At 43.8% G+C, this 26,142-nt stretch overlaps 1 protein-coding gene across 1 annotated transcript; it reads right to left on the minus strand.

The window, feature by feature from the left end:
• Positions 1-3,307: 3,307 nt before the first annotated feature.
• On the minus strand, positions 3,308-11,315 carry LOC124035165 (protein FAM163B-like). Its single transcript, XM_046348587.1, has 3 exons — positions 10,640-11,315; positions 7,890-8,005; positions 3,308-7,789 (listed from the first exon to the last, which is right to left on the minus strand). The coding sequence occupies exons 2-3, from the start codon at positions 7,980-7,982 to the stop codon at positions 7,370-7,372; spliced, it is 513 nt and encodes a 170-aa protein (XP_046204543.1). The 5' UTR covers positions 7,983-8,005; positions 10,640-11,315; the 3' UTR covers positions 3,308-7,369.
• Positions 11,316-26,142: the final 14,827 nt, after the last annotated feature.

The raw sequence follows: 26,142 nt of genomic DNA on the forward strand, positions 1-26,142 counted from the left end.
CTATTACCCCCCCAGTAGGTTACTCAATTAACCCCCAGTAGGGTACTCTACTACCCCCAGTAGGTTACTCTACTACCACCCAGTAGGTTGCTCTACTAACCCCCAGTATGTTACTCTACTACCACCCAGTAGGTTACTCTACTACCACCCAGTAGGTTACTCTACTACCCCCAGTAGGTTACTCTACTACCCCCAGAATGTTACTCTATTACCCTCCAGTAGGTTACTCTACTACCCCCAGTAGGTTACTCCACTACCCCCAGTGGGTTACTCTATTACCCCCCCCCAGTAGGTTACTCTATTACCCCCAGTAGGTCACTCTATTAACCCCCCCCCCCCAGTATGTTACTATAGTACCACCCAGTAGGTTACTCTATTACCCCCTCCCCCAGTAGGTTACTCTATTACCCCCCCAGTAGGTTACTCAATTAACCCCCAGTAGGGTACTCTACTACCCCCAGTAGGTTACTCTACTACCCCCAGTATTTTATTCTACTACCCCCAGTAGGTTACTCCACTACCCCCCCCCCCCCGGTTGGTTACTCCACTACCCCACCTTAGGCTACTCCACTACCCCCAGTAGGTTACTCTATTACCCTCCCGTAGGTTATTCTATTACCCCCAGTAGGTAATTCTATTACCCTCCCGTAGGATATTCTATTACCCCGCCGTAGGGTACTCTACTACCCCACAGTAGGTTACTCTTCTACCCCCAGTAGGTTACTCTAATACCCCCAGTATGTTACTCTACTACCCCCAGTACATTACTATATTACCCCCAGTAGGTTACTCTACTACCCCCAGTATGTTATGCTACTACCCCCAGTAGGTTACTCCACTACCCCCGGTAGGTTACTCCACTACCCCACCTTAGGCTACTCCACTACCCCCAGTATGTTACTCTATTACCCCCAGTAGGTTACTCTACTACCCCCAGTAGGTTACTCTACTACCCCCCAGTAGGCTACAGTATATCTAAAGGGCCTGGTCCAAATGAGAAGGAACAGTAGCATATGATAAAGGCTTCAGTCTGAACCACAACCACATACCTTTCTTTCAGAGAGGTTGTCAATTGGGCACATACAAAGAATGACACCCTGAAGTACTAAGAGTTAAGGGGGATAGATGAGAGAGCGAAGAGTGAACTGGTGCGTCTATTTGTGTCTTTTGAAGAGAGAATCTTACACCAGAAATCTCTTAAACCATCGCTGTCATTGCTCCAAATATTAACAACCTATTTCGAGAAGGGTCCACACTAATGTGGAAAGATATATTAAATTATTTCCTGGTTGACTATACTGCATGTCTAGTCTGAATTTAAGATAAATATTGACTATGAATATTATTTAATTATCTTTTAAATTAGTGTGTGGCACAGGAAAGGTGTCCATACTGAATGTTATCCTTAACTATGATATGAGAAATAGTACAATACAATGTAACTGCCCCATTTCAGTTTTTATTATTGGGCCCATACTGCTATTTTTTGCAGAACTTACAATTTATTTATTGCTCATCACACATGATTTTATCAATTATGGCATATAATTCACGAAGTTACTAAATGCCAGGAAGTTACAGTGCCTTGCGAAAGTATTCGGCCCCCTTGAACTTTGCGACCTTTTGCCACATTTCAGGTTTCAAACATAAAGATATAAAACTGTATTTTTTGGGGAAGAATCAACAACAAGTGGGACACAATCATGAAGTGGAACGACATTTATTGGATATTTCAAACTTTTTTAACAAATCAAAAACTGTAAAAATTGGGCATGCAAAATTATTCAGCCCCCTTAAGTTAATACTTTGTAGCGCCACCTTTTGCTGCGATTACAGCTGTAAGTCGCTTGGGGTATGTCTCTATCAGTTTTGCACATCGAGAGACTGACATTTTTTCCCATTCCTCCTTGCGAGCTCAGTGAGGTTGGATGGAGAGCATTTGTGAACAGCAGTTTTCAGTTCTTTCCACAGATTCTCGATTGGATTCAGGTCTGGACTTTGACTTGGCCATTCTAACACCTGGATATGTTTATTTTTGAACCATTCCATTATATATTTTGCTTTATGTTTTGGATCATTGTCTTGTTGGAAGACAAATCTCCATCCCAGTCTCAGGTCTTTTGCAGACTCCATCAGGTTTTCCACCAGAATGGTCCTGTATTTGGCTCCATCCATCTTCCCATCAATTTGAACCATCTTCCCTGTCCCTGCTGAAGAAAAGCAGGCCCAAACCATGATGCTGCCACCACCATGTTTGACAGTGGGGATGGTGTATTCAGGGTGATGAGCTGTGTTGCTTTTACGCCAAACATAACATTTTGTATTGTTGCCAAAAAGTTCAATTTTGGTTTCATCTGACCAGAGCAGCTTCTTCCACATGTTTGGTGTGTCTCCCAGGTGGCAAACTTTAAACGACACTTTTTATGGATATCTTTAAGAAATTGCTTTCTTCTTGCCACTCTTCCATAAAGGCCAGATTTGTGCAATATAAGACTGATTGTTGTCCTATGGACAGAGTCTCCCACCTCAGCTGTAGATCTCTGCAGTTCATCCAGAGTGATCATGGGCCTCTTGGCTGCATCTCTGATCAGTCTTCTCCTTGTATGAGCTGAAAGTTTAGAGGGACGGCCAGGTCTTGGTAGATTTGCAGTGGTCTGATACTCCTTCCATTTCATTATTATCGCTTGCACAGTGCTCCTTGGGATGTTTAAAGCTTGGGAAATCTTTTTGTATCCAAATCCGGCTTTAAACTTCTTCACAACAGTATCTCGGACCTGCCTGGTGTGTTCCTTGTTCTTCATGATGCTCTCTGCGCTTTTAACGGACCTCTGAAACTATCACAGTGCAGGTGCATTTATACGGAGACTTGATTACACACAGGTGGATTGTATTTATCATCATTAGTCATTTAGGTCAACTTTGGATCATTCAGAGATCCTCACTGAACTTCTGGAGAGAGTTTGCTGCACTGAAAGTAAAGGGGCTGAATAATATTGCACGCCCAATTTTTCAGTTTTTGATTTGTTAAAAAAGTTGAAATATCCAATAAATGTCGTTCCACTTCATGATTATGTCCCACTTGTTGTTGATTCTTCACAAAAAAATACAGTTTTATATCTTTATGTTTGAAGCCTGAAATGTGGCAAAAGGTCGCAAAGTTCAAGGGGGCCAAATACTTTCGCAAGGCACTGTAAGTGTGAATGAGAGAGTGAATTTAGAGGTTAAGACTAAAGACACATGGTATGGCCATACAGTTATCCCATTCATGGACTGAAATATTCTTGACACTTGAAAAGGTTGAATTACATTGAAGAGTTTGTGTCTCATTTTTTACAATATATATCCAGTGTACTGTTTTTGTGTAACTGATACCTCTTTGTACAAAGAAGTAATCATTGAGCTTTTGTACTGTTGTTAACTGAAGTCCTCAATGTATTTACCTGTATTTCGATTAAAAACTGTAAATTATCGTTGTTTCTTTGATTGATTTGTTGTGTTCAGCATACGAAAAAAACATGCACAAATTGTTCTGTTTATTGTTGACGCTATTTTGTACAATGCAAAATGCTGTATTCCACATATGGTTCATCCATAGTAGTTAATGGGAAATGCATATACCAGGACCTGATGCCACCTGCTGGTTTATGTATAGGGCTCTCCCTCTCACATTTACTGCTGAAATAAAACACAAATATCCTATACACCAAGAAGACAAAACACTGTTAAATCAAAACAAGACATGCCATGTTACATTTTTGGGGGGAATTCAATAAGAGTTTGGCCACCCATACTTGCCAAGTAAACAGTACATACATTACTAGAGCAACCAACTCAATTGACATACACTAACTTTTTATTGTGGAACTTGAAGTATATGACTTGACAATGAGCTACATGAAAATCACTTCAAATATATATTTAAACATATTTTCCCTTTAAGTTTGAACCAAATGAGCTCTTAAAATGGTTATGTTTCCTCTCGATTAAGAATATATTGAGAGGACACTCAAAACTGAAACAACAACACTTCAGAGGATTTGAGAATCAGGCTAATGAGACCAAGATATTAGGGTTCTGTCCTTATTTTAGCAGCTTACAGTGCCTTATGTGTCATCACCTACACATAAACCCCAAGAAAATTCACCGTACAGATATCACACAACAGACACAGTTATTACTATGCCTCGGAGGTGGCACCACAGGTCCCAGAGTGGTGGGGCGATTCTTTTTTTCCTGGGTCCCATAGTTTTTCCTGATCTGGTAACCTAACGAGGTAAAACTCTGGACCTTATATGGTATGACATGATTCATCAGTTGTAAAAAATAAAATAAAAGCTTTAATATGGGCTATGATGAGAGCGGCGTTTTCTAATCAGGTCACGTTTATAATAACCAGGAGAAAAATAACCTGGCAGTGGGGAGGATAAAAACCCTGTCAAACTGCAGCAACCTGTTCATATGAGTTATATTTCAAAGCTAGACTAACAGGGTTTCTCTCTACACAGACATAGATACAGCAATATGATTGGATAATAGAGGTCACAGGGCTTAGCTTGCTTTATGCAAGTTTGCATTGTGGAGGCCTGCCCTCTGCAACTGTAGGCCTAATAAAACATTGAACTCGCAGTCTATGTCAGCTATTGTGTTTACTCGTTAATTCCGGTTAATCATTTTTTGGATAGAAAAGGTCTAGGCAGCCCAAGTGTGAATATAAACCAAATATGATCAGTTCCTAACACAAACAAATGGAGCAATAAATACATACCTTTTCCGCTTCGTTTACCCCGGCCAGAGGTGGACCAACCGACTGGCAGATGGTGTTATTATTCCTTGTACGTCGTTTGTCATCTGCGTCCAACAGGAATGTAATTCAGCCGGCTGTACACTTGTGTCCCCTGGCCATTGGCTCGTACATAAAACCTTTTTTTTCAGGCTGCAAAGGCGTCAGTTGCCTTGTTAACTAGCTTTAATGCCAAGCCAGCAAAAAAATAAATATGGGAAAAATATGTATTGTCTTAATACATTTTTTTCGAATGGATAATGCTACTTCCTGGTGTTGTACACAGCGTTCAGCCAGGGGTACGCAACCGACTGTTGCAACTTGATTGGCTGAACATCAGGAAGTAGCATCAGCCACTCTAGCATGGTGGTGGAAAATTGTGTTTTATGAACAGGATTATTAAACTAGCATATGGAGTTGTTTTAATACGGCCATTCCAATTGTAATTTTGCTATTTGATTTAGAATTTTAAGACCTCTTTAAGGTATCCAAAATATATATTTAAAAATATATTTGATGAAACATTGAATTTGGCCTTACTGCTATTAGCCCATAGAAACAGATTCACTGCAGTTTCACTGCATGGGACAACACTCCCCAAAAAATCAAAAGGAAGTTTGTTCTGAAATATATCTGAGAGATATAAGAAAGATCAGGAAACTATTTATATATTTTTGTACACCTATTTAACCCTAGATTTTAGGCACTAAACTACTTCCATATATACTTCCATTCATTTTTTAAAACTTATACCGGGGTACCTTCAGGCGAGGCTTGAAAATCGTCCTAGAGCAAAACAAGAAGGGGTCATATTTTTGTGTAGGCCAAACCGCTAAAGACGTTTTTATGTGAGAAGACCGATTTTCGGGATGTCTCATGGTCTGACAAACACCAAACACTGCTGTAGCTCAGCCACCTTTCACCGCAGATGCGAATGTGGTGGATTGAAAGGCATCCAAAGCATCCAAACAAATCTATCTAACTTTAACAGATGGATTTTGATGGAGATTTTGATATTATGCTAATTACAATTTTGCCGTGGAAATCGACTCGAGGGGGTTAAGGGGACACACTCTTTTCACACTCCGATACAAAGTGATTGTCATAGCAGGATAAGAGAGAATTTACGCTAACCCTTTTCCTAACCTTTACCTCAGTCTCATAACTTTCTATGGTAATTCTCCTAACCTGCTGTGTATGTTCTCCTAACCTACTACGAAAACGTCAATTTGTTATTGAAGTGACGTGAAAAAGAGTGTTTCCCTTTTATTAAGGCAGTACGCATATTTTTCATGGGTATTTTTTCAGGCGGCTCACATTTAAAGCTTGTTGAGGAGGCAATCAACGCCCTTGCAGCCTGAATGGAGAACAAATTAAGTCAAATTAATAATAGCGCAATTTGCCGGCGGGTTGAGCTAGGCTAGAGGGACAGGGTGTAGTAGACTGTTTGCAGCTGCTGTTGTTAGTAGCCTACAGTTGATCAGACTGAAGAATCGTCTCGTTTCCATGCAATACAGCATGTCAGATTGCTAATGTTCAGGTGTAGGCTGCTACAACATTTATGTAAAGACTTTTTGCTCGTGTCTGTCGGGAATGATATGTTATCACATTTGCTAAATAAATACTGAGGAAAGTGAAGCGTGCCTTGAGCTTTGTGCCTGGCCTAACCTAAACCTAATGGAGCAGGTGTAAAATAAATGCCTGAGCAGAGCTCCGGTTAACAATGGAAAAGGAAGCTAGGTTGAGTTAGCTGTGTCCCTGAAAACTGGGTGCATCCGGTTGTTGGCAATTCAGGTGAGGGTGTGCCAGGCCAGACCTGTGATTTCCGTTCATCTCTTTTGTCAAGACACTGCAGCAGAACAGCGATGTGAAGAACAGAGAAATTGTGAGCGAGTTGACAAATCATGAGGCAAATCGGTCTAAAAAAACGGCACATTTCCCCTAGTTTTTTACGCCTTTCTCGTCAATATTTTTTTGTAAACTAAATCAGAAGTTGTGGAACCCTGCCACATCTGATAAAAAAATGCTGGTGCAAATGCCAGCTCGCCACACGTTTTCCAGCGGCCCTGTTCTGCCAGCTTAAGCTTTTCTTGAGAAAAAATGTCTCCCTCACAATCACAGATCCTCTATGCTGCCTATGATATTAAGCCCTTTTTAAAATACCGTTCATGTGCTTCCCCACACACAAACACACACACCTACACACACACACCTACACACACACCTACACACACACACACACACACCTACACACACACCTACACACACACACACCATGTCCTTGCTGTGTTCTTGCTGTCTGAATCATAATCCTCTAAAGAAAGACGAGCAGATTGACACATTGCCATCAACATACTGACAAATTAACCTTTGAAGTGAAAGCATGACGTGAGAAAAAAAGGTGAATTCAGGACTAGGTGTCCATATATCTACAAGTGAGACCAAAAAAAAACTCTTTACATCGTGTGAGTGAGTGAACGTACCCATCGATTTGTTGAGGTGGAAAATATCTACACTAAGTAAGAGTTCAATCAAATTCCCTCCAGCCAGGTCAGATCCCTGACATTGGTCCTCCCAGCCACCAGGGGGCTACACGTCAGTGCTGACACTGTGGCTGTGGGTGACCACCTCCCTCATGGTGACAGAGCGGATGAGGTTGAGCTTGTGGTTGAAGCTGGCCAGGTCCATGGGCAGGTCCAGCTCCTGCTGCTGCACAGTCCTGTAGCTGATGCGCCCACCGCCGTTACGCAGCCTCTCAGAGGGGTGCTGCAGGTAGAAGGGCAGGGAGTAAGGCGTGCAGGAGGGGCAGAATGTATGGGAGCGTGTCACTGGTTTGCGGACCAGGGGCGGAGTGTAGACAAAGGCGGGCCCGTTAGGCTCGGAGGGGGGCGTGGTCATCACGTCGAGGTCCCCAGCTGTGTGTACTGGTGTGGGGAGAGAGGACATGGTGGTGATGTCCGGTTGCTCCTCCTCCTCCCTCTCTGGCTCCTCCCTCTTACAGCAATAATACTGCAGAGAGAATCATATGAAAGAGTGAACAAGCTGGTCGCCGTAAACCCTGAGCATACATGCACTTATCATAGCTAAGTTAGACAAAACTATAACCTACCTGCAACCTACAGTAGCACAGTACTGCAACGATAGTCAGTAAGATGACTGTAGCTAGAATTCCACCACAGATAACCACTGTCCCGGCTGACATTCGAAGTCCTCTCCATCAACACCCTGCAGGAGAAGAGGATAGGAGGAGAGATGGATTGAAAGGGGGTGCGGTGCTTAAACTTACATCATCTGTCAGTTATGTACTGTAGATTTGTATCCTTGCCAACAGCCCTCATTGGTAATCTGATGTTGCTGCTTTTAGTGATCACTTCCACTCTTTGAATCAAAGGACTGGTCATAGTGCAGTAATTGCCCATTCCTTCAGATCATCTGGTCAACTTAAAGAGTCAAAATGGTGATATTGCCATTTTAGTACCTGTTCAGGTGGGAGGGAGTTTCAGCCTGTTCAGGTGGAATGGAGTTTTGGTCCACAGCATGACATCAAAATCTGATCTGATTATTCTGACCGATGACCAGTCATGTTTTATTTGCATATGTGTCCTACTTTGAAGGGGTAAGTGGGGTTGGCTCGAGAGTCTAGAAGTTCCTATCCAGCCAATCAAGGCTGTTTATGTTAATATATTTAAATATGCATCAACACGCCTGAACGGTCACACTGAGCATTTCAAAGGCGAAAGGAGGCTCAGGGAAATAAATTATAAAAAATATGTTTTAAGTTATTTTCATGAAATAAACCCACAGTGATGTATTAGAGATACAGTGATGATTTTAAAATGAAATTGAAAAGACTGCATGAGTGCTTTAAGCTATTTCACAGAAATACAGTATGTACATTAGAGGGGATATTGAAAAGCCATCGATTTACTAGTTTTAGAGAGAAAATCAAGCTCAAATCCAATGGTTTACGCAGAGACATGGTAAAAGAACTGTGGCATATACTATAAATACACACGGTTGTATGATTCTTAAATTAAATCATATCCTCCTGATATCCTGAGTCCATCTTAGCTTGCTTTTCCTATTGCTGAGACTGTTAGATACTGTGGGAAAGGTTCTTGGAACATGTCCTTGGGACCATCATGGAATAATGCATGGGAGTTACACAGCAGAAATGACATCAAACCCAGAAATAGCCCCAACACTAAGGCAGAGACAGAGAAAGGCTCCCATGTGAATTTTAATAAGACGCTCATTTTCCACCTGATTCTCACCTCCTACTCAATCAAAGCAATCAAAGCCCAAAACAACCACTCGCACATAATATTAATCAGGAATATTGTAGAATATTGCACCAGACCAAAGTAGTTATGGATCAAAGTTGAAGATGCTTGATGCTGTAGATGTCTGGACTGTTCTATTGAGTGTCCCCTGCTCAAGCAAACGTTAATGGAATGGTCACTTCTAAAGCAGTTAGAAGTGATATGTGATAGGTTTGATAGTCAAACTCAGCTGGTATCTCATCTCAATAGCTATGAAAGACTAGCTTGTATGTAGAGCTACACAATTTCTCGCGATGACCATACAGATACTGTATTCTCTAACAGAAAAATGGCTAACCTTGCTGAAGATATCTTGTGACAGATAAGGAAAATGGTGGCCACCACAAACGCTCAGACCATTATTTATCCTATCCTCCCTGAGTGTGGCAGCTCAGCTTGCCACATCTCTCAGACCTAAGCACTTCATCAGCCCCAGGATCCAGAGTCAACCCAACATATTGCATTCTGTTCTCATGACAAGCTGGCATGGACATCAGTGTCCCTGAGCGTAGGGAGTCATTTTCACCCATAGATTCACCATCAAACACAAATCACTGGCCAAAGACATGCGGCCAAGACTCAAAAGGTCATCATGATCCACACTGTAGAACACACAATTACTTTCACAGTAGAGCTGGCATTATTGTATTGACCATGGCTCTCAGATTGGAATCTATTGAAATAGATCTTTCTGAGAACAATCTCTGACATGACCTCTAGAGACTCTAAAGACATTCAACCGACTCTCTAAGTCAATGGACAGGCTTTTACACTTGGTATTCTATCGTCAACTAACCATGAACGTTTCCCTCAGACTGAAAAAAATGCTATTTCGTTGGAGAAAGTTCAATTGTTTATTTGTTTAACAGATTTGTACAAGGCATCTAATCATAATAAACAATTGCAGTGTTGAACCATTGAACATTTTTTGCTAAAACCCCCACAGCACATTACAGATATAGGCTATAACATTAAATAATCGCTTGGTTCAAGACAGAGATGCATATCCGGGCCACGAGTGAAAAATATCCCCCACAGGCTACGCACTTCAGCCAATCTACCAGTCTGCACAGAGTTGCTTTAGGTTTTAACCGCACCGCTGCATGGAGAGCATATCAGCACCATGGACAGCCGCTCAGTGCCCAGAGCACGCGACAAGTGAACTGGATTGATCAAATATATGTCGTATTAAATGATCATGATAGCCTAGATAGTGTCTCTTTCACTCTCATGACACGTTTCACTTTCTATCTCTGTCTCATCGGATCTCTTTATCTATCCAGTTTCATGATCCAAACTCATGCCTTCAAGATAAAACTTAGTCCACGTACAGTTATTTAAAAAGGCCATAATCACCAGAATATGACGGAACAAAGAAACACAAACTTTTCTCAATATACAATAAACCAATTGCAAAAAGCAAAGGTTTTTATAATATGCCCAAATTAGCCAAGTTTAGCCAACTCCATGAGCACAAGCAAGACGGTCAATTAATTTTGTTAAAACAAAGACACCAGACCAATCAAACTAATCTTACCTCTATAAGTATTTGAATCGTCCCATGTTGCTTCTCCGGCGCCTACGGCTCCTGCAACACCGGTTCTGGGCATCCGTGTGGCAGCCACGTGACGCTCAAAGGCAGCCGCGCCTGAAGGTGATTGATAGAGTTTCAACAGAGAGGAATGGACCTCTCATAAGCTACTGCTACTCTTCGGAGCACACATTTGTCTTGTACCTTTAACACTGAACACCACAAAAGTGACTGTCCCTGTGGATCTTCTGTGGTAAAGCACTTATTTCCTTGGGAAAAACGAGTCGAATCTAAAAGAAACCAAACATAATTAAATTCCCATCACAATTTCCCAGGTTTATCGCCATCTGTCTTCATTTCCAAAAAGGGTTGAAGAGATGGGTACTTTCAAGCAATATTGAAAGATAACTGAAGTAGGCCTACAAGTTCATTTGGATGCTTATGCAAGAATGGTTATGCGCAACTGAATTATTTCCCGCGCTCCCAAGTACATTTTCTCCTTACCGCGCAATTTTACCAGGGACATTTGATAGGGGAACGCTGAAGAATGGCACTAATGATGCAAAATACATGACAAAAAAATGAAATAAACTGCTAAAAATAAATAAAGATGACGACCCAAAAAGAGAAAAAAAGGTTGGTAATTGCTCAGCGGATACCATGAAATGTATTATCTTTTCCGCGTGCGTTGTCCTGTGCCGTCCCCTATGTATTGCACTTTAGCAGGACATCGGACCACGCGCGCATTAGTTTCCTCTGCTGATCTGACGAAATGTGGCCATGCGGCAAAGCAGCGGTGCGTTGTTTTTCATTGACGCACTTTTACTAAAGGGCATACAGTTGACTTTCATGATAGAATAACTGTGCATCTACAGGGTCATCGTTCTTTCCAGTTGCCACACAACGATATGGAGAAGGATGTAATTGATTAAAGCATCCTTGGTCGGTTTCCTTGAAGAATTGCCAAGAGTTGACAGTTATTAGGACAACTGGATGAGCTGTGTGGGATAGGACCTACAAATTACAATTTGATGGTATTTCTTCAGAAGGAAATACAACATTTACTATAAAGATATAATAGAAATGCTGAATCCCTTATCATATCAATTTAGCACTAACAATGTTCATAAGAACCCTTAAATATCTGTAATTATTTGAGCTTGAACTTCTGATCTCAACAGTAGAGAAATCATCAAACATTCCCTTCAATGAGTCAGAAAGAATCCAATTGTCAGCTGGGAGAGGCACTTAGTCAGAATCACGGACTTAGTTTCCACAAGTATTATCTAACCTTTTCCTATTATCTAACAACCTTTCTCTCTCTCTATCTCACACGCACGCAGGCAGGTACGCACACGCACGCACACACACAATCCCCTTCATCTCTACTCTCTCCCAGCACTTTGCCTGGGCCTGAAATCTTGTTCCCCACTGCTACCACTTTGAGAATGGCCAAGAAAAGAAGATAGTCTGAGGGAAGTGGAAAAAAAACACAGATTTTATTGCATTAATTATTCAGATGTTAAAGGAGGCTGAGATTCCACTGTATTGTACAGACAAGGACGTGTAATATTTATGAGTAGAGATGTGGTGTGATGATGGTTGGGTTATTTTCCGTCTTGTCCTGTTCTGGTTCGTCTTCCATTCAGGTCTGCTTGCGTTATCCCCATCACCCCATCAGGAGCCCATGAAGCACTGGTGGTGTACTGTATATCGACTGTGATCAGTGTAAGATGGCCTGAACACACTCATATAACCTGAACCATAATGTCACAACATCTTTGCAAACAGAAATGAGTTGTTAGGACATCCCGGAAAGTCACAAAATGGTTGCCTAAAGTCATCAGGACGTTGTGTTATGGTCCCCTGGAGGCTTTGTCTAGTTCACAGTTTGTCCTGGGGACGTTTTTAGTACATTGTTGGGATGTTGTGTCATGGTCCCCTGGAGGTTTTGTTTAGTTCCCAGTTTGTACCGGGGAAGTTTTTAGTACATTCTTAGGACGTTGTGTCATGGTCCCCTGAAGGTTTTGTCTAGTTCCTGGTTCTTGGGACGTTGTGTCATGTATGTGTAGGGACTTCCAAAATTATAGACTTTGTGGTGCAGCAGAATGAATAGCATGCCCCAAAACCAGAGGTTGTGAATTCAAATCCCAGGTGTGGTCATATTGAAAAGTTAGTGCTAAGTGATGATGTCAAATGTAATCATATTGTAATTGATTGAAGACTTGTTTACTATTTTAGCTGACCAGCATACCACTTGTCACGAATATCACCAAAGGTGGCTGCCCTTCCCATTCGGGCAGCGCTCGGCGGTCGTCGTCGCCGGTCTACTAGCTCCAACGACGACGGTGGAGAGTCCAGACCAGGTTTCCACCGTACGCATTCCCGCAGAGTATGCCGATTTGGCTATCGCCTTCAGTAAAAAGAAGGCGACCCAATTACCACCCCATTGACAGGGGGATTGCGTGATAAACCTCCAGGTACACGCTGTACTGCCCATGAGTCACGTGTATCCTTTGTCCCAGGAGGAGACGTTGGCTATAGAGACATATGTCACGGAAGCTCTGGGACAGGGGTACATTCGGCCCTCCATGTTCCCCGTCTCCTCAAGTTTCTTTTTTTGTGAAGAAAAAGGAGGGTGGTTTGCGTCTGTGCATTGATTATCGAGGTCTCAATTCCATCACGGTGTGTTTTAGTTACCCACTACCTCTCATCGCTACGGCGGGGGAATCATTTGACGGGGCACGGTTCTTCGCGAAACTGGACCTCAGGAGCGCGTATAATCTGGTGCGTATTCGGGAGGGAGATGAGTAGAAAACCGCTTTTAGTACCACATCTGGCCATTATGAGTACCTCGTCATGCCTTACGGTTTAAAGAATGCTCCAGCCATCTTTCAATCCTTCGTCGACGAGATTCGCAGAGACCTGCACGGACAGGGTGTGGTGGTATATATTGACGAAATCTTGATCTACTCCGCCACACCCCCCACGCATGTGTCTCTGGTGCACAAGGTTCTTGGGCGACTGCTAGAGCATGACCTGTACGTGAAGGCGGAGAAATGTGAGTTTTCCAAACGATCCGTTTCCTTCCTGGGTTATCGCATTTCCACCTCGGGGGTGTTGATGGAGTGTGACCGCGTCAAGGCTGTGCGTAATTCACCGATTCCGACCACGGTATTGCCAATTACTACCGGTTTATCCGGGGTTTTGGTCAGGTAGCGGCTCCCATTACTTCACTGCTGAAGGGGGGGCCTGTGTGTTTGCAGTGGTCGGCAGAGGCGGACGGGGCTTTCCGTCGTTTGAAGGCGCTGTTCACCGACGCGTCAGTGTTGGCGCATCTGGACCCTTCTTTGGCGTTCATAGTGGAGGTGGACGCATCTGAGGCTGGGTTTGTAGCCGTGCTCTCACAGCGCTCGGGTACACCACCGAAGCTCCGCCCCTGTGCTTTTTTCGAATAAGCTTGGGCCGGCGGAGTAAAACTATGATGTGGGAGACAGGGAGTAGTTGGCTGTGGTTAAGGCCCTGAAGGTGTGGAGACACTGGCTCGAGGGGGCTAAGCACCCTTTCCTCATCTGGACTGACCACCGTAATCTGGAGTATATCCGAGCAGCTAGGAGACTGAATCCTCGTCAGGCAAGGTTGGCCATGTATTTCACCAGATTTCGATTTACGATCTCGTATAGACCAGGTTTCCTCAACACTAAGGCCGACGCGCTGTCCCGTCTCTACGACACAGAGGACCGGTCCATCGATCCTACTCCCATCATTCCGGCAGCTAGGCTGGTGGCACCGGTAGTATGGGAGGTGGACAAGGACATTGAGCGGGCGCTAAGGGAGGAACCTGTGCCTCCACAGTGCCCAGAGGGTCGTAGGTACGTGCCGCTCGCTGTTCGTGATCAATTGATTTGGTGGTCTCATAGTCTACCCTCGTCTGGTCACCCAGGTATTTCGAGGACAGTGCAAAGTCTTAGGAGGAAGTACTGGTGGCCCACCTTAGTTAAGGACGTGCGATTCTATGTCTCCTCCTGTTCGGTGTACGCCCAGAGTAAGGCTCCTAGGCACTTGCCATGAGGGAAGTTACAACCCCTCCCCGTTCCACAACGGCCGTGGTCCCATCTATCGGTGGACTTTCTCACTGATCTTCCCCCATCTCAGGGAAACACGACGGTCCTGGTCATTGTGGATTGGTTCTCTAAGTCCTGCCGTCTTATCCCGTTGCCTGGTCTCCCTACGGCCTTACAGACTGCGGAGGCTCTGTTCACCCATGTCTTCCGGCACTACGGGGTGCCCGAGGACATCGTTTCTGATCAGAGTCCCCAGTTTATATCACGAGTGTGGAAGGCATTTATGGAACGTCTGGGGGTCGCGGTCAGCCTGACCTCGGGGTATCACCCGGAGAGTAATGGGCAGGTGGAGAGAGTGAACCAGGAGGTGGGTAGGTTTCTGCGGTCATATTGCCAGGACCGGCCGGGGGAGTGGGCGAGATACATCCCCTGGGCTGAAATGGCCCAGAATTCACTAAGCCACCGTTTCAGTGCATGTTGGTGTACCAGCCGGTCCTGGCACCATGGCATCAGAGCCAGACCGAGGCTCCTTGCAGTGGAGGAGTGGGTGCAGCGCTCTAAGGAGACCTGGAGGCCCGTCCAGGAGTCATTACGTCAGGCGAGTGGACGGCAGAAGAGGAGCGCTGACCGTCACCGCAGTGAGGCCCCCGTGTTCGCAACGGGGGACAGGATCTGGGGGGAAGGGGGTACTGTCAAAAATATCACCGAAGGTGGCTCCCCTTCCAGTTCGGGCGGCGCACGGCGGTCATCGTCGCCGGTCTACTAGCTGCCACCGATCCCTCTTTTCCCTTTTCATTTGGTTTTGTCTAATTGTTTTCACCTGTTCCTTGTTGGGGTTTTGGGGTTGGGATTATTTAAGTTCGGTTAGCCCGCCTGTGTTTGTGCGGGCTTGTAACTGTTTATGTTAGAGGTGTACTCTGATTATTGTTGGGTTTTCGCTGTCTGGTATTACCAGTTGCACTTGGGTTTGGTATGTTACGCCTGTGTTCGGCGTCACCCATTGTACGTGTTCCTGTCTTGGACATTAAAGCGTTTTTTCCCCAGATACTTCTGCTCTCTGCGCCTGACTCCACACCCATCCTCTTCGGGCGTTACACCACTTACCTTAAAATCCCCATACCATTTCATGACTTTACTTTACTAATGGTTTGGGACACCTGGGACCATCATGTGACAAAAACCTCCAAAGGACCATGAGACAACGTCCTGGGAACTTACAGGGAACTACACAAAGGTCCTCAGAGAACGTTCCCTTGGGTCTATCATGCGAAGTCCTAAGGACTACATTTACATTTACATTTAAGTCATTTAGCAGACGCTCTTATCCAGAGCGACTTACAAATTGGTGCATTCACCTTATGACATCCAGTGGGACAGTCACTTAACAATAGTGCATCTAAAACTTAGGGGGGTGAGAGGGATTACTTATCCTATCCTAGGTATTCCTTAAAGAGGTGGGGTTTCAGGTGTCTCCGGAAGGTGGTGATTGACTCCGCTGTCCTGGCGTCGTGAGGGAGTTTGTTCCACCATTGGGGGGCCAGGGCAGCGAACAGTTTTGACTGGGCTGAGCGGGAGCTGTACTTCCTCAGTGGTAGGGAGGCGAGCAGGCCAGAGGTGGATGAACGCAGTGCCCTTGTTTGGGTGTAGGGCCTGATCAGAGCCTGGAGGTACTGAGGTGCCGTTCCCCTCACAGCTCCGTAGGCAAGCACCATGGTCTTGTAGCGGATGCGAGCTTCAACTGGAAGCCAGTGGAGAGAACGGAGGAGCGGGGTGACGTGAGAGAACTTGGGAAGGTTGAACACCAGACGGGCTGCGGCGTTCTGGATGAGTTGAAGGGGTTTAATGGCACAGTAAAATGAAAGTCCTGAGAACGTCCTAAAAAGGTCCTGAAATGGTCCTCAGTGACGTCCTGGGAACTTACAGGGAAATAGACAAAGATCTCCCAGAGAACGTTCCCTTGGGACTATCAAAAATAATTATATGTGTGTGTTTTATTGTCACACATCGGATGGGTGCAGTGAAATGTGTTGTTTTACAGGGTCAGCCATTGTAGAGCAAATTGGGTTTAAGTGCCTTGCTCAAGGGCACATTGACAGATTTTTCCCCTTGTCGGCTTAGGTATTCAAACAAGCAACCTTTCAGTTACTGGCCCAATACTTTAACCACTAGGCAACCTGCCACCCTATCATGAGATGGCCTAAGGACTTGTAAAAACTAATGTCCTAATAACATCCTAAAAAGGTTCTGATTACATAAAAGTCCCCCAGAGAACGTTCCTTTGGGACCATCATGCGACGTCCCCTTGACCATCATGAAACGCCCCCTTGTGGTCATTGAATGTTCTATGGATAACGTCACGCTGAAAACCTTTAAGGGATCTAATGGGAACGTCCTTGAACATCCCTAGGACGTCCCCTGTTTACGGGGATACAAGTGATTTGGAGATGTATCCCCACCACATGGTATGTATAACTGTATATAGTGTCTGATGCATTGGTCTCAGCAATATGATAGAACAGTATAGGCCTGCCGGAACTGCAGATACAAAAATCAAGTGAACATGGTTCATGTCTAAATAAACAAATAATACACGGCTTTGAGGCAGGGTTCGGGGCAAGTATGCGTCCTGTGTTCAGAACGTCTCAGCAATTTCAAGTAAAGGAATACTTTTCTGCTCCTGCCTTAATGAAGTCAAACCCAACTGCAAAGAAATACACTACAGTCTCCTGCTGCTCACTTGACTTTCTTTCCCTTTTTTTTATCCACTCCAACTCATCTGTGTGTACTTGTCAATATCCCTCCCTGCTCTGGCGTCTGCCTGGGCTCTCTCCACCCCATACCCCACCCTCCCTCCCTCCCTCCCCTCCCTCCCTCCCTCCCTCCCTCCCTCCCTCCCTCCCTCCCTCCCTCCCTCCCTCCCTCCCTCCCTCTCCCACCCCTCTCTCTCTCCCCCTCTTTCATTTGATTGCATGTCCGATAACGTTGGCTGTGCTGTTCACAGTTCAATACAACAAACATGGATCCAGTGTTGTCATCTACTTAGCATTGGTTCAATCGGTAATGTCGTACATTAGGGTACGGACACTTACTGTCAAGGTCACCTAACAAGCCCAGTCCACAGATACCAACCCTGTTTAATATGTGGTGCACTAACTAACCCTTTGTATCCTCTGAATTGAATCGATTCACACTATAGGTTTCAATGGATGTTCACTCATCTGAAACATGAGTCTTTGGAATCGCTTGTGGCGTGCTTATAATACATGTAATCTCTATACAACGTCGATTTGACCATTTTGACTTATAAATGCCTTTTTTCGAGGGTTGGTAAAACTGTTTATATTGTTCAATCAAATCCATCATATGGGTTCACTATTTCTCCATTACTCTCTCTCTTACTATGATGTTCCCTTCTGATCTTCTTTCTTTGCTGTCTATGAAAATGTGAGGTTCAAAAAAGATCCCTCCATCTGGGTTCGTGTCATTCCAAAGCTCAGATGTATGCATGACTTACCTAACTGACAGGAACTGAGAAAAAGACACAAAGGCATGAACAAGCTGGTGAATGTTTAATGTGGCCAGGCATAATGATACCCACCAACTGTTATTGCGCTTCCTGTATCTCTCATTCTGACAAGTCCCCTGTTCCGAAGCACTGATGTGTTGTACACGCATGGGCTCATTCAGAGGGATACGGAGAACATGATTTGAAACCCAAAGCATGTCTGACTCCTTATACAAGAGACCACAAGAGCAACAGCAGGCTTGCTACAGTACAGCAGTGGGGGCTGGTGGGAGGAGCCATAGAAGGATGGGCTCATTGTAACGGCTGGAATGGAAATAATAGAACGGTATCAAATACATCAAACATCATATGGAAACCACGTGATAGACTCCGTTCCATTGATTCCATTCCAGCCATTATAATGAGCCCATCCTCCTACAGATCCTCCCACCAGCCTCCACTGCAGTACAGTAGCGTACAAAAACAGCTGCTCCTGCAGCTCCACTATATTACCTCCTTGTGTAACTCTTTGGCTGCACTTGAGGCTTATTCTCCATAATTATAGCAATAACCATTTATGCAGAATCCATCATAAGAGATAGCCATAGAAAAAACTGAGCTCAATATGGGCTTGACAGAACCCTACACTATCTCCCTGCTGCGGGTATTGATTTGTAGTGCTGCAGTGCTGAGTCTATGGACACCCGGGGCCCATAAAACTTCCCTCTGGGCACTGCCCATCCCATCTGATCACTCATACCGAATGACTGAATGAGAGGAGCTCCTGCAACTGGCAGATATACAGATTGATACAGCTGCTGAGGAGTCTATCTCAAACATCAACCAGTCAGAAGTCATTTGAATGTTAAGGATCGTTTGTGAATTTTGGTGGTGTATCGTGACTGTCCGAATAAAATTGGGGTAGAAATAGTCCTATGTTTATAACCAATTACTTTTGGCATATGGACAACGCTGCATTTCACAGTTATGATGATAGTTACTGACAGTTCTACAGCACACATTGCAGTTTGTTAATGCCAAAATAACTAGGCTGACAAGATGAGTCCTCTTGCTTGTGGCATCCAGCTCCAGCTTTGCCCAATCAGATTTTGACTAACAAGCCCAAGGCAGACTCTAATGAACTGCAGTTTTGGGAAAGATTCACATCCAGATAACCCACGCACGAGGTACGAGGCAAGTTTGAGGGAGTTCTTCACAGAGTTTAGACTAGAGACGCAGAAGCCAAAGAGCTATTGAGAAGAAGGGCTGCTTTGGTTGACTCCTTTGTTTGCCAGTTTCCCAACCTACAATGAATTTATAGGGCTTTATAAAGAGAGGTCACATTGCATGAGCAACCAGACCAATTGGCCTTAGTCATGTACTCCTATCTGAAACCAACCTCTTGGCCATGTTGGGGAGTAGTAAACAACATGTAGTCAACTAGTCATTTCACTACATATTTGCAGTGTTTGGTGGTAGTTGAACTAAAATCAAATCTTGGTAGTGTTCTCAGTAGTTAATTACTTTTTTTGTTGCCATTTAGCGGTGTAGCTAACTACTGGAACTACATACTACTTTTTTTGCAAAAAGAAAAGATATGGGTGAAGTAGGGAAGAATTACCTTTATTTTTCGGCATCCGACCTGCCTAATTCTCACTTGAAACGTGTGTTTAATAGGCTAAATTACACATTCTGGTAACATCTGACTCCAGGGGGATCTGTCTTTCAATTTGTAGTCTATGAAATATCAGATGTAGATATGATAATGCATCACTTAGTAGTTTGGATGTAGTGAACTACTTTTTCAATGTAACTTCAAAAAAGTAAACTATATTTTTCTTAAGGGTAGCTTTAGTGTAGCTTATCTTCTTCCATTGTGAAGTAATTGTAGCTTGGTAGGCTCTATTTTCAGAGGAGCTTCCCCAACACTGCCTGTTGGAAGCTCTTGGATACACTACAAAAGTATGTGGACACCTGCACATCCAACACCTCTTTCCAAAATCATGGGCATTAACATGGAGTTGGTCCCCCCTTTGCTGCAGCAACAGCCTCCATCCACTCTTCTGGGATGGCTTTCCACTAGATGTTGGAACATTGCTGCGGGGACTTGCTTCCATTCAGCCAAAAGAGCATTAGTGAGGTTGGGCACTGATGTTGGGCAATTAGGCCTGTCTCGCAGTTGACGTTCCAATTCATCCCAAAGGTGTTCGATAGGGTTGAGGTCAGGGCTCTGTGCAAGCCAGTCAAGTTCTTCCACAATGATCTTGACAAACCATTTCTGTATGGACCTCGCTTTGTACACAGAAGCATTGCCACGCGGAAACAGGAAAGGGCCTAAAACTGTTGCCACAAAGTTGGAATCACAGAATCGTCTAGAATGTCATTGTACAGTGCCTTCGGGAAAGTATTCAGACCTCATGACTTTTTCCACATTTTGTTACGTTGCAGACTTAATTTTTTTACTCAGCAATCTACACAATACCCCATAATGACAAAGCGAAACAGGTTTTTAATTTTTTGGGGAAAATTATTACAAATAAAAAACAGAAATACCTTATCTATTTAAGGTCCCACAGTTGACAGTGCATGTCAGAGCAAAAACCAACCATGAGGTCGAAGGAATTATCCGTAGAGCTCTGAGACAGGACTGTGTCGAGGCACAGATCCATCATTCTTAAATGGTAGAAGTTTGGAACCACCAAGACTTCCTATAGCTGGCCACCCGGTCAAAATGAGCAATCGGGTGAGAAGGGCCTTGGTCAGGGAGCTGACGAAGTACCTGATGATCACTCTGACAGAGCTCTTGAGTTTCTCTGTGGAGATGGGAGAACCTTCCAGAAGGACAACCATCTCTGCAGCACTCCACCAATCAGGCATTTATGGTAGAGTGGCCAGATGGAAGCCAGTAAAAGGCAAATGGCAGCCCGCTTGGAGTTTGCCAAAAGGCACCTAATACTCTCAGACCAAGAGAAACAAGATTCTCTGGTCTGATGAAACCAAGATTGAACTCTTTGGCCTGAATGCAAAGCATCACGTCTGGAGGAAACTTGGCAGCATTATGCTGTGGAGATGTTTTTCAGTGGCAGGGACTGGAAGACTAGTCAGGATCGAGGGAAAGATGAACGGAGCAAAGTACAGAGAGATCTTTGATGAAAACCTGCTCCAGAGAGCTCAGGACCTCAGACTGAGGCGAAGCTTCACCTTCCAATAGGACGACCCTAAGCACACAGCCAAGACAATGCAGGAGTGGCTTTGGGACAAGGCTCTGAATGAAAAATGAGAGAAACTTCCAAAATACAGGTGTGCCAAACGTGTAGCAACGGTGCTTCAACAAAGTACTGAGTAACGGGTCTGAAAACTTACGTAATGTGACATTTAATTTATTTTGTATTTTTATAAATTAGCAAAAAATTCTTAAACCTGTTTTTGCTTTGTCTTTATGGGATATTGTGTGTAGATTGATGACGGGAAAAAAACTATTTAATCAATTTTAGAATAAGACTGTAATGTAACAAAATGTGAAAAAAAGTCAAGGGGTCTGAATACTTTCCGAATTCACTGTATGCTGTAGCGTTTAGATTTCCCTTCACTGAAATTAAGGGGCCTAGCCAGAACCATGAAAAACATCCCCAGACCATTATTCCTCCACCACCAAACTTTACAGTTGGCGCTATGCTTTGGAACAGGTAGCGTTCCCCTGGCATCCACCAAACCCAGATTCGTCCGTCAGACTGCCAGATGGTGAAGCGTGATCCCTCACTCCAGACAACGCATTTCCACTGAGTCCAATGGCGGCGAGATATACACCATTCCAACCAACGCTCGGCATTGCGCATGGTGATCTTAGGCTTGTGTGCGGCTGTTCGGCCATGGAAACCCATTTCATGAAGCTTCTGACGAACAGTTCTTGTGCTGACGTTGCTTCCAGAGGCCGTTTGAAACTCGGTGGTGAGTGTTGCAGTCAACAACAGACCATTTGTTTTTACACGCTACGCACTTCAGAACTTGGTGGTCCCGTTCTGTGAGCGTGTGTGGCCTCCACTTCGCTTCTGAGACGTTGTTGCTCCTAGACGTTTCACTTCACAATATCAGCACTTACAGTTGACCAGGGCATCTCTAGCAGGACAGAAATTTGATGAACTGACTTGTTGGAAAGGTGCCATCCTATGACGGTGCCACGTTGAAAGTCACTGAGCTCTTCAGTAAGGCCATTTTCCTGACAATGTTTGTCTATGGATATTGCATGGCTGCGTGCTCTATTTTATACACCTATCAGCAACGGGTGTGGCTGAAATAGCCAAATTCACTAATTTAAAGGGGTGTCCACATACTTGTGTATCTTTATTATATTTTTGTTAACTTCAGGGGGATAGGAGGTAGTCCATTAAAATTCAGGCTCCTGGCTAGACAGTGACTTTAGTGTGAAGGTTTCAGTTTTGTGGGTGTAAACGGCTTTAGTTGAAATCGCCAAAAGTGCTGCGGGCAAGGAAATACCAGACCTCATAGCTGCCCCCAAAATCCCAAACCTCAATGTTTATAAAATATATAGAGTTAGCCTCGAGTTACTGTCTCTGATGTCAGAATGCATGGGAGGTTACCACTTAGCGCCCTCTCCATGCGTCACCAATGGGTCTGGGTATGAGGGTTCAGAGTCTGGATTCATTCAAACATCTTTCAGCTCCCGGACATTAGAAAAACACCCTCACCTGTAGACAAAACAAAGTAAGAACCTGTCTTCCACCTGTCTTTGCGGTTCAGGGTGTTTTTCCTTTCTTTTCATTTGTTTCCAGTAATTTGCTAGATCTATATCTTTCGGAACCACTCAACATGGTTTTCTGTTTTGGGTCAAGAGTTTCAATGCACTGACTGGAGTAAATTCAACACTGCAAGTGTGTTGTCTCTGACTTCAACCTAAATTCCCCTGGAGAACCTTACTCAGAACAGAATGCTGAGATTTGACCCTCACTTGCTTTGAGTATACATAATAACAAAGCAGCACTGAATACAGTGTGTATGTTGGTTTCTAGTTATTCACTGTATGATCTATGACATAACTGGAGCAGCTACTCAGAAATAGAGGAAATGCCCGCATTATATGTAAAAAAAAAAAAAATGTAAAGTACTTTTCTCAAACACAAACACCAGTATAGTTTGTGAATCCGAGCTACATCACTTCAGTTAATCTCCTAGACCATCCATGTCCCAACTGATTACAAACTCCCCAAACCCACTCAGAGCACATAACTAGGAACCAACAGGAGATAAATAATGAATCAAAATGTTTCAATTTGATGTTATACTCTTACAAGCTGTTCTGCGACTCCTACTTTGAGAAGAGGCTTTTCAAAGAATTCAGGCCCGTATCCATTGAAGCGCATGGGAAAGCATCCCAGGAGGAACTTCTCGTTGGAGGAGAGGAACTGGAAGGCTATTAAAGTATACAGCGCTTAAGAGCACCTGGCCTGTAGTACACAGCCTCAATTACCACTACATACATCTCAGCACCAATAACATGCATTCTGTGACGCACATACGCCATACTATGCTTCATAGTGTACTTATATTATTTCGTTATAGTCAGGGGTGGGTTCAACTTGGACTTTCAAAATGGTGGACCGTATCATCCACAAATCAAAGCATTCTTGGTATGTTAGTTATTGTAACGGTACTATTGGAGTACAGTGGTGAGTAATGCTGCAGCTGTTGTTAGACGGTAATTCTGTCCAGCAGGCTCAGACACATGTCCTCCTGACACCCCCTTAGAGTCTCTCTATGACATCACTCTCTGGCTCCACTGTCCTTACTCCTTAAGCCAATGATAAACTCATTCATATGCATTCATGACATTAGCATTTTCCTCATATAGATTAACATTTCCTCCGACACAAACAAAGGCATCAAGAGAGAGGGGGCAGATGAATCAGATGGCATGGGGAGTGTGGGCTGAACTGGCTCAAAGGGAGGACAGGTCAGCATTCGTTACTTGCCTGAGCTGGGAGGGTTGAGCTGGGGAGGGGAGAGAGAGGTGGCAGAGAAAGTTCATTGGAGTTGTAATGCTTATCTGAGATGATGAGGCTCATGGTTTAGATCTGCAACTATCACACACACTCATGCGTCATGCACACATTCACATGCATGTACAGTAGCGCACACACACACACACACACACACACACACACACACACACACACACACACACACACACACACACACACACACACACACACACACACACACACACACACACACACACACACACACACAACACACACACAGCTCTGAGCACACAGCTCTGATGGAGGTTACCGAGTAACGTTGAGGCCTTGAAATGCAAATGTGCTGAAAGACAAAGTCAATGCATATTTAATGGAGAACAAGGCAGCTTAGTTTCTGCTGTGTGACAGTGACCACTTGTGTGTGCTCACTGGGATGTGCTGTTGCCAGAGATGGACAGTATTTATGTTACAAGTATTTGAAATACGAATTTGGTCATTTGAATTACACTGGGCTGAACTACACTCCAATGTATTTTGTATTTTTAAATACTGTAACTTGTATTTTCAAATACGTTTCCTATACCATTTAAAAAAAATAGTGATTCACATTTTGTGGCCCCCTTTCACCCTGCATTTGTATCAGAAGTCTGATAGCACTGTTGTTTAAAGAGCATCTGCTAAATGAACTAAATATAAATGTAAAAATGTTGATAAATACTTTATTGAGGGAAATGTACTTGATATAATTGTGATATGTTGTTGTCTCACCTAGCTATCTTAAGATGAATGCCCGAATTGTAATTCGGTCTGTATAAGAGTGTCTGCTAAATGACAAATGTAAATATGAAAAATTGCAAAGCATGCTGAGTATTTTTCTAATGAACTCCGCCCCAAAACAACGGCAATAATAATAATAGCCAGTGTGCTTTGCAGTTCATTTTGGTATGTTCATTTTCATAGATACATTTATATGTTGTTCATTTAGCAGACACTCTTATCCAGAGTGAATTACTCATCTATGCTAGATAAACAACATTTCACAGTCATAGCAAGAAAAATGCTTTTGTAACCGTTGTTGCTGTTCGGGCTAGCTAAATACAAATGTTTTTTGTATAATAAATTACAAAATTAATGTATTTTAATTAAATACATTACAAAATACAATACATTTCAAAATACATGATCTTTATGGTATGATCTTTTTGTATTTTGTCATTCTATTTTGCCATTTTTGCCGATCCCTGGCTGTAGCCGTAGCGGGCACAGATGAACCCTCTCACTTGAAGATATCCAGCTGCACTACTGGGGAGCAGAGAACAATTCAGACGCCGCATTTTATGGTTTAACTCATGTAAGATTCTGTAAGGATCTAAACGTAACAGATCATTTCAGGCACAAGAGTTTGTCGCAGCGAGACGCAATATTTAGTCTCAGTGAAGTGACTTGTTTGTGGATTTGACAATGAAGCTGTTGACCCAGGAGACAGCTTGTGTGCGTGTTTCTGTGCACGTCGGTGCCGTTTAAGATGAGAGAGGATGATAGAAACATGTACGACCTGCCTTTTGTCTATTACAGCATATTGGATGACTGTCATTCATATTCCATTCACCCAGCTCAATGTAACATCTGTAGGTTTAGGCTACTACACTATACTAACATTTTCCCCGTACCCATCATGAGGTTGCTACAACCTAGCCTATGAATGAAAGCTTACAACGAAGGTTCAAGATCATTTTTAGTAATCAAGGTGACAGACAGTGACACATTCAATACCGTCTTGCACACCCGTGCCTGCATCCAGCTAATCTAGGGTGTGGTCATTAGTCCAACAGTTGCAAATGAGAGTTTCTATTTGACAAATTCAGCTTGCTCACATAGCATCCCGCTGTGTTTGAGGCGGGTGCTTGAGTAGGCTAAACTAGCTAGCTGGTCACTAGTTAAGTG

Source organism: Oncorhynchus gorbuscha, linkage group LG05 (genome assembly GCF_021184085.1).
Source record: "Oncorhynchus gorbuscha isolate QuinsamMale2020 ecotype Even-year linkage group LG05, OgorEven_v1.0, whole genome shotgun sequence".
Classification (NCBI taxonomy): domain Eukaryota; kingdom Metazoa; phylum Chordata; class Actinopteri; order Salmoniformes; family Salmonidae; genus Oncorhynchus; species Oncorhynchus gorbuscha.

Bases quoted from the DNA above. Each gene is read 5' to 3' on its own strand.
- LOC124035165 (XM_046348587.1), bottom strand. From the start codon at position 7,982: ATGTCAGCCGGGACAGTGGTTATCTGTGGTGGAATTCTAGCTACAGTC. The intron at 7,790-7,889 runs GTAGGTTATAGT...TTCTCTCTGCAG, and splicing joins TGTGCTACTGTAGGTTGCAG to TATTATTGCTGTAAGAGGGA.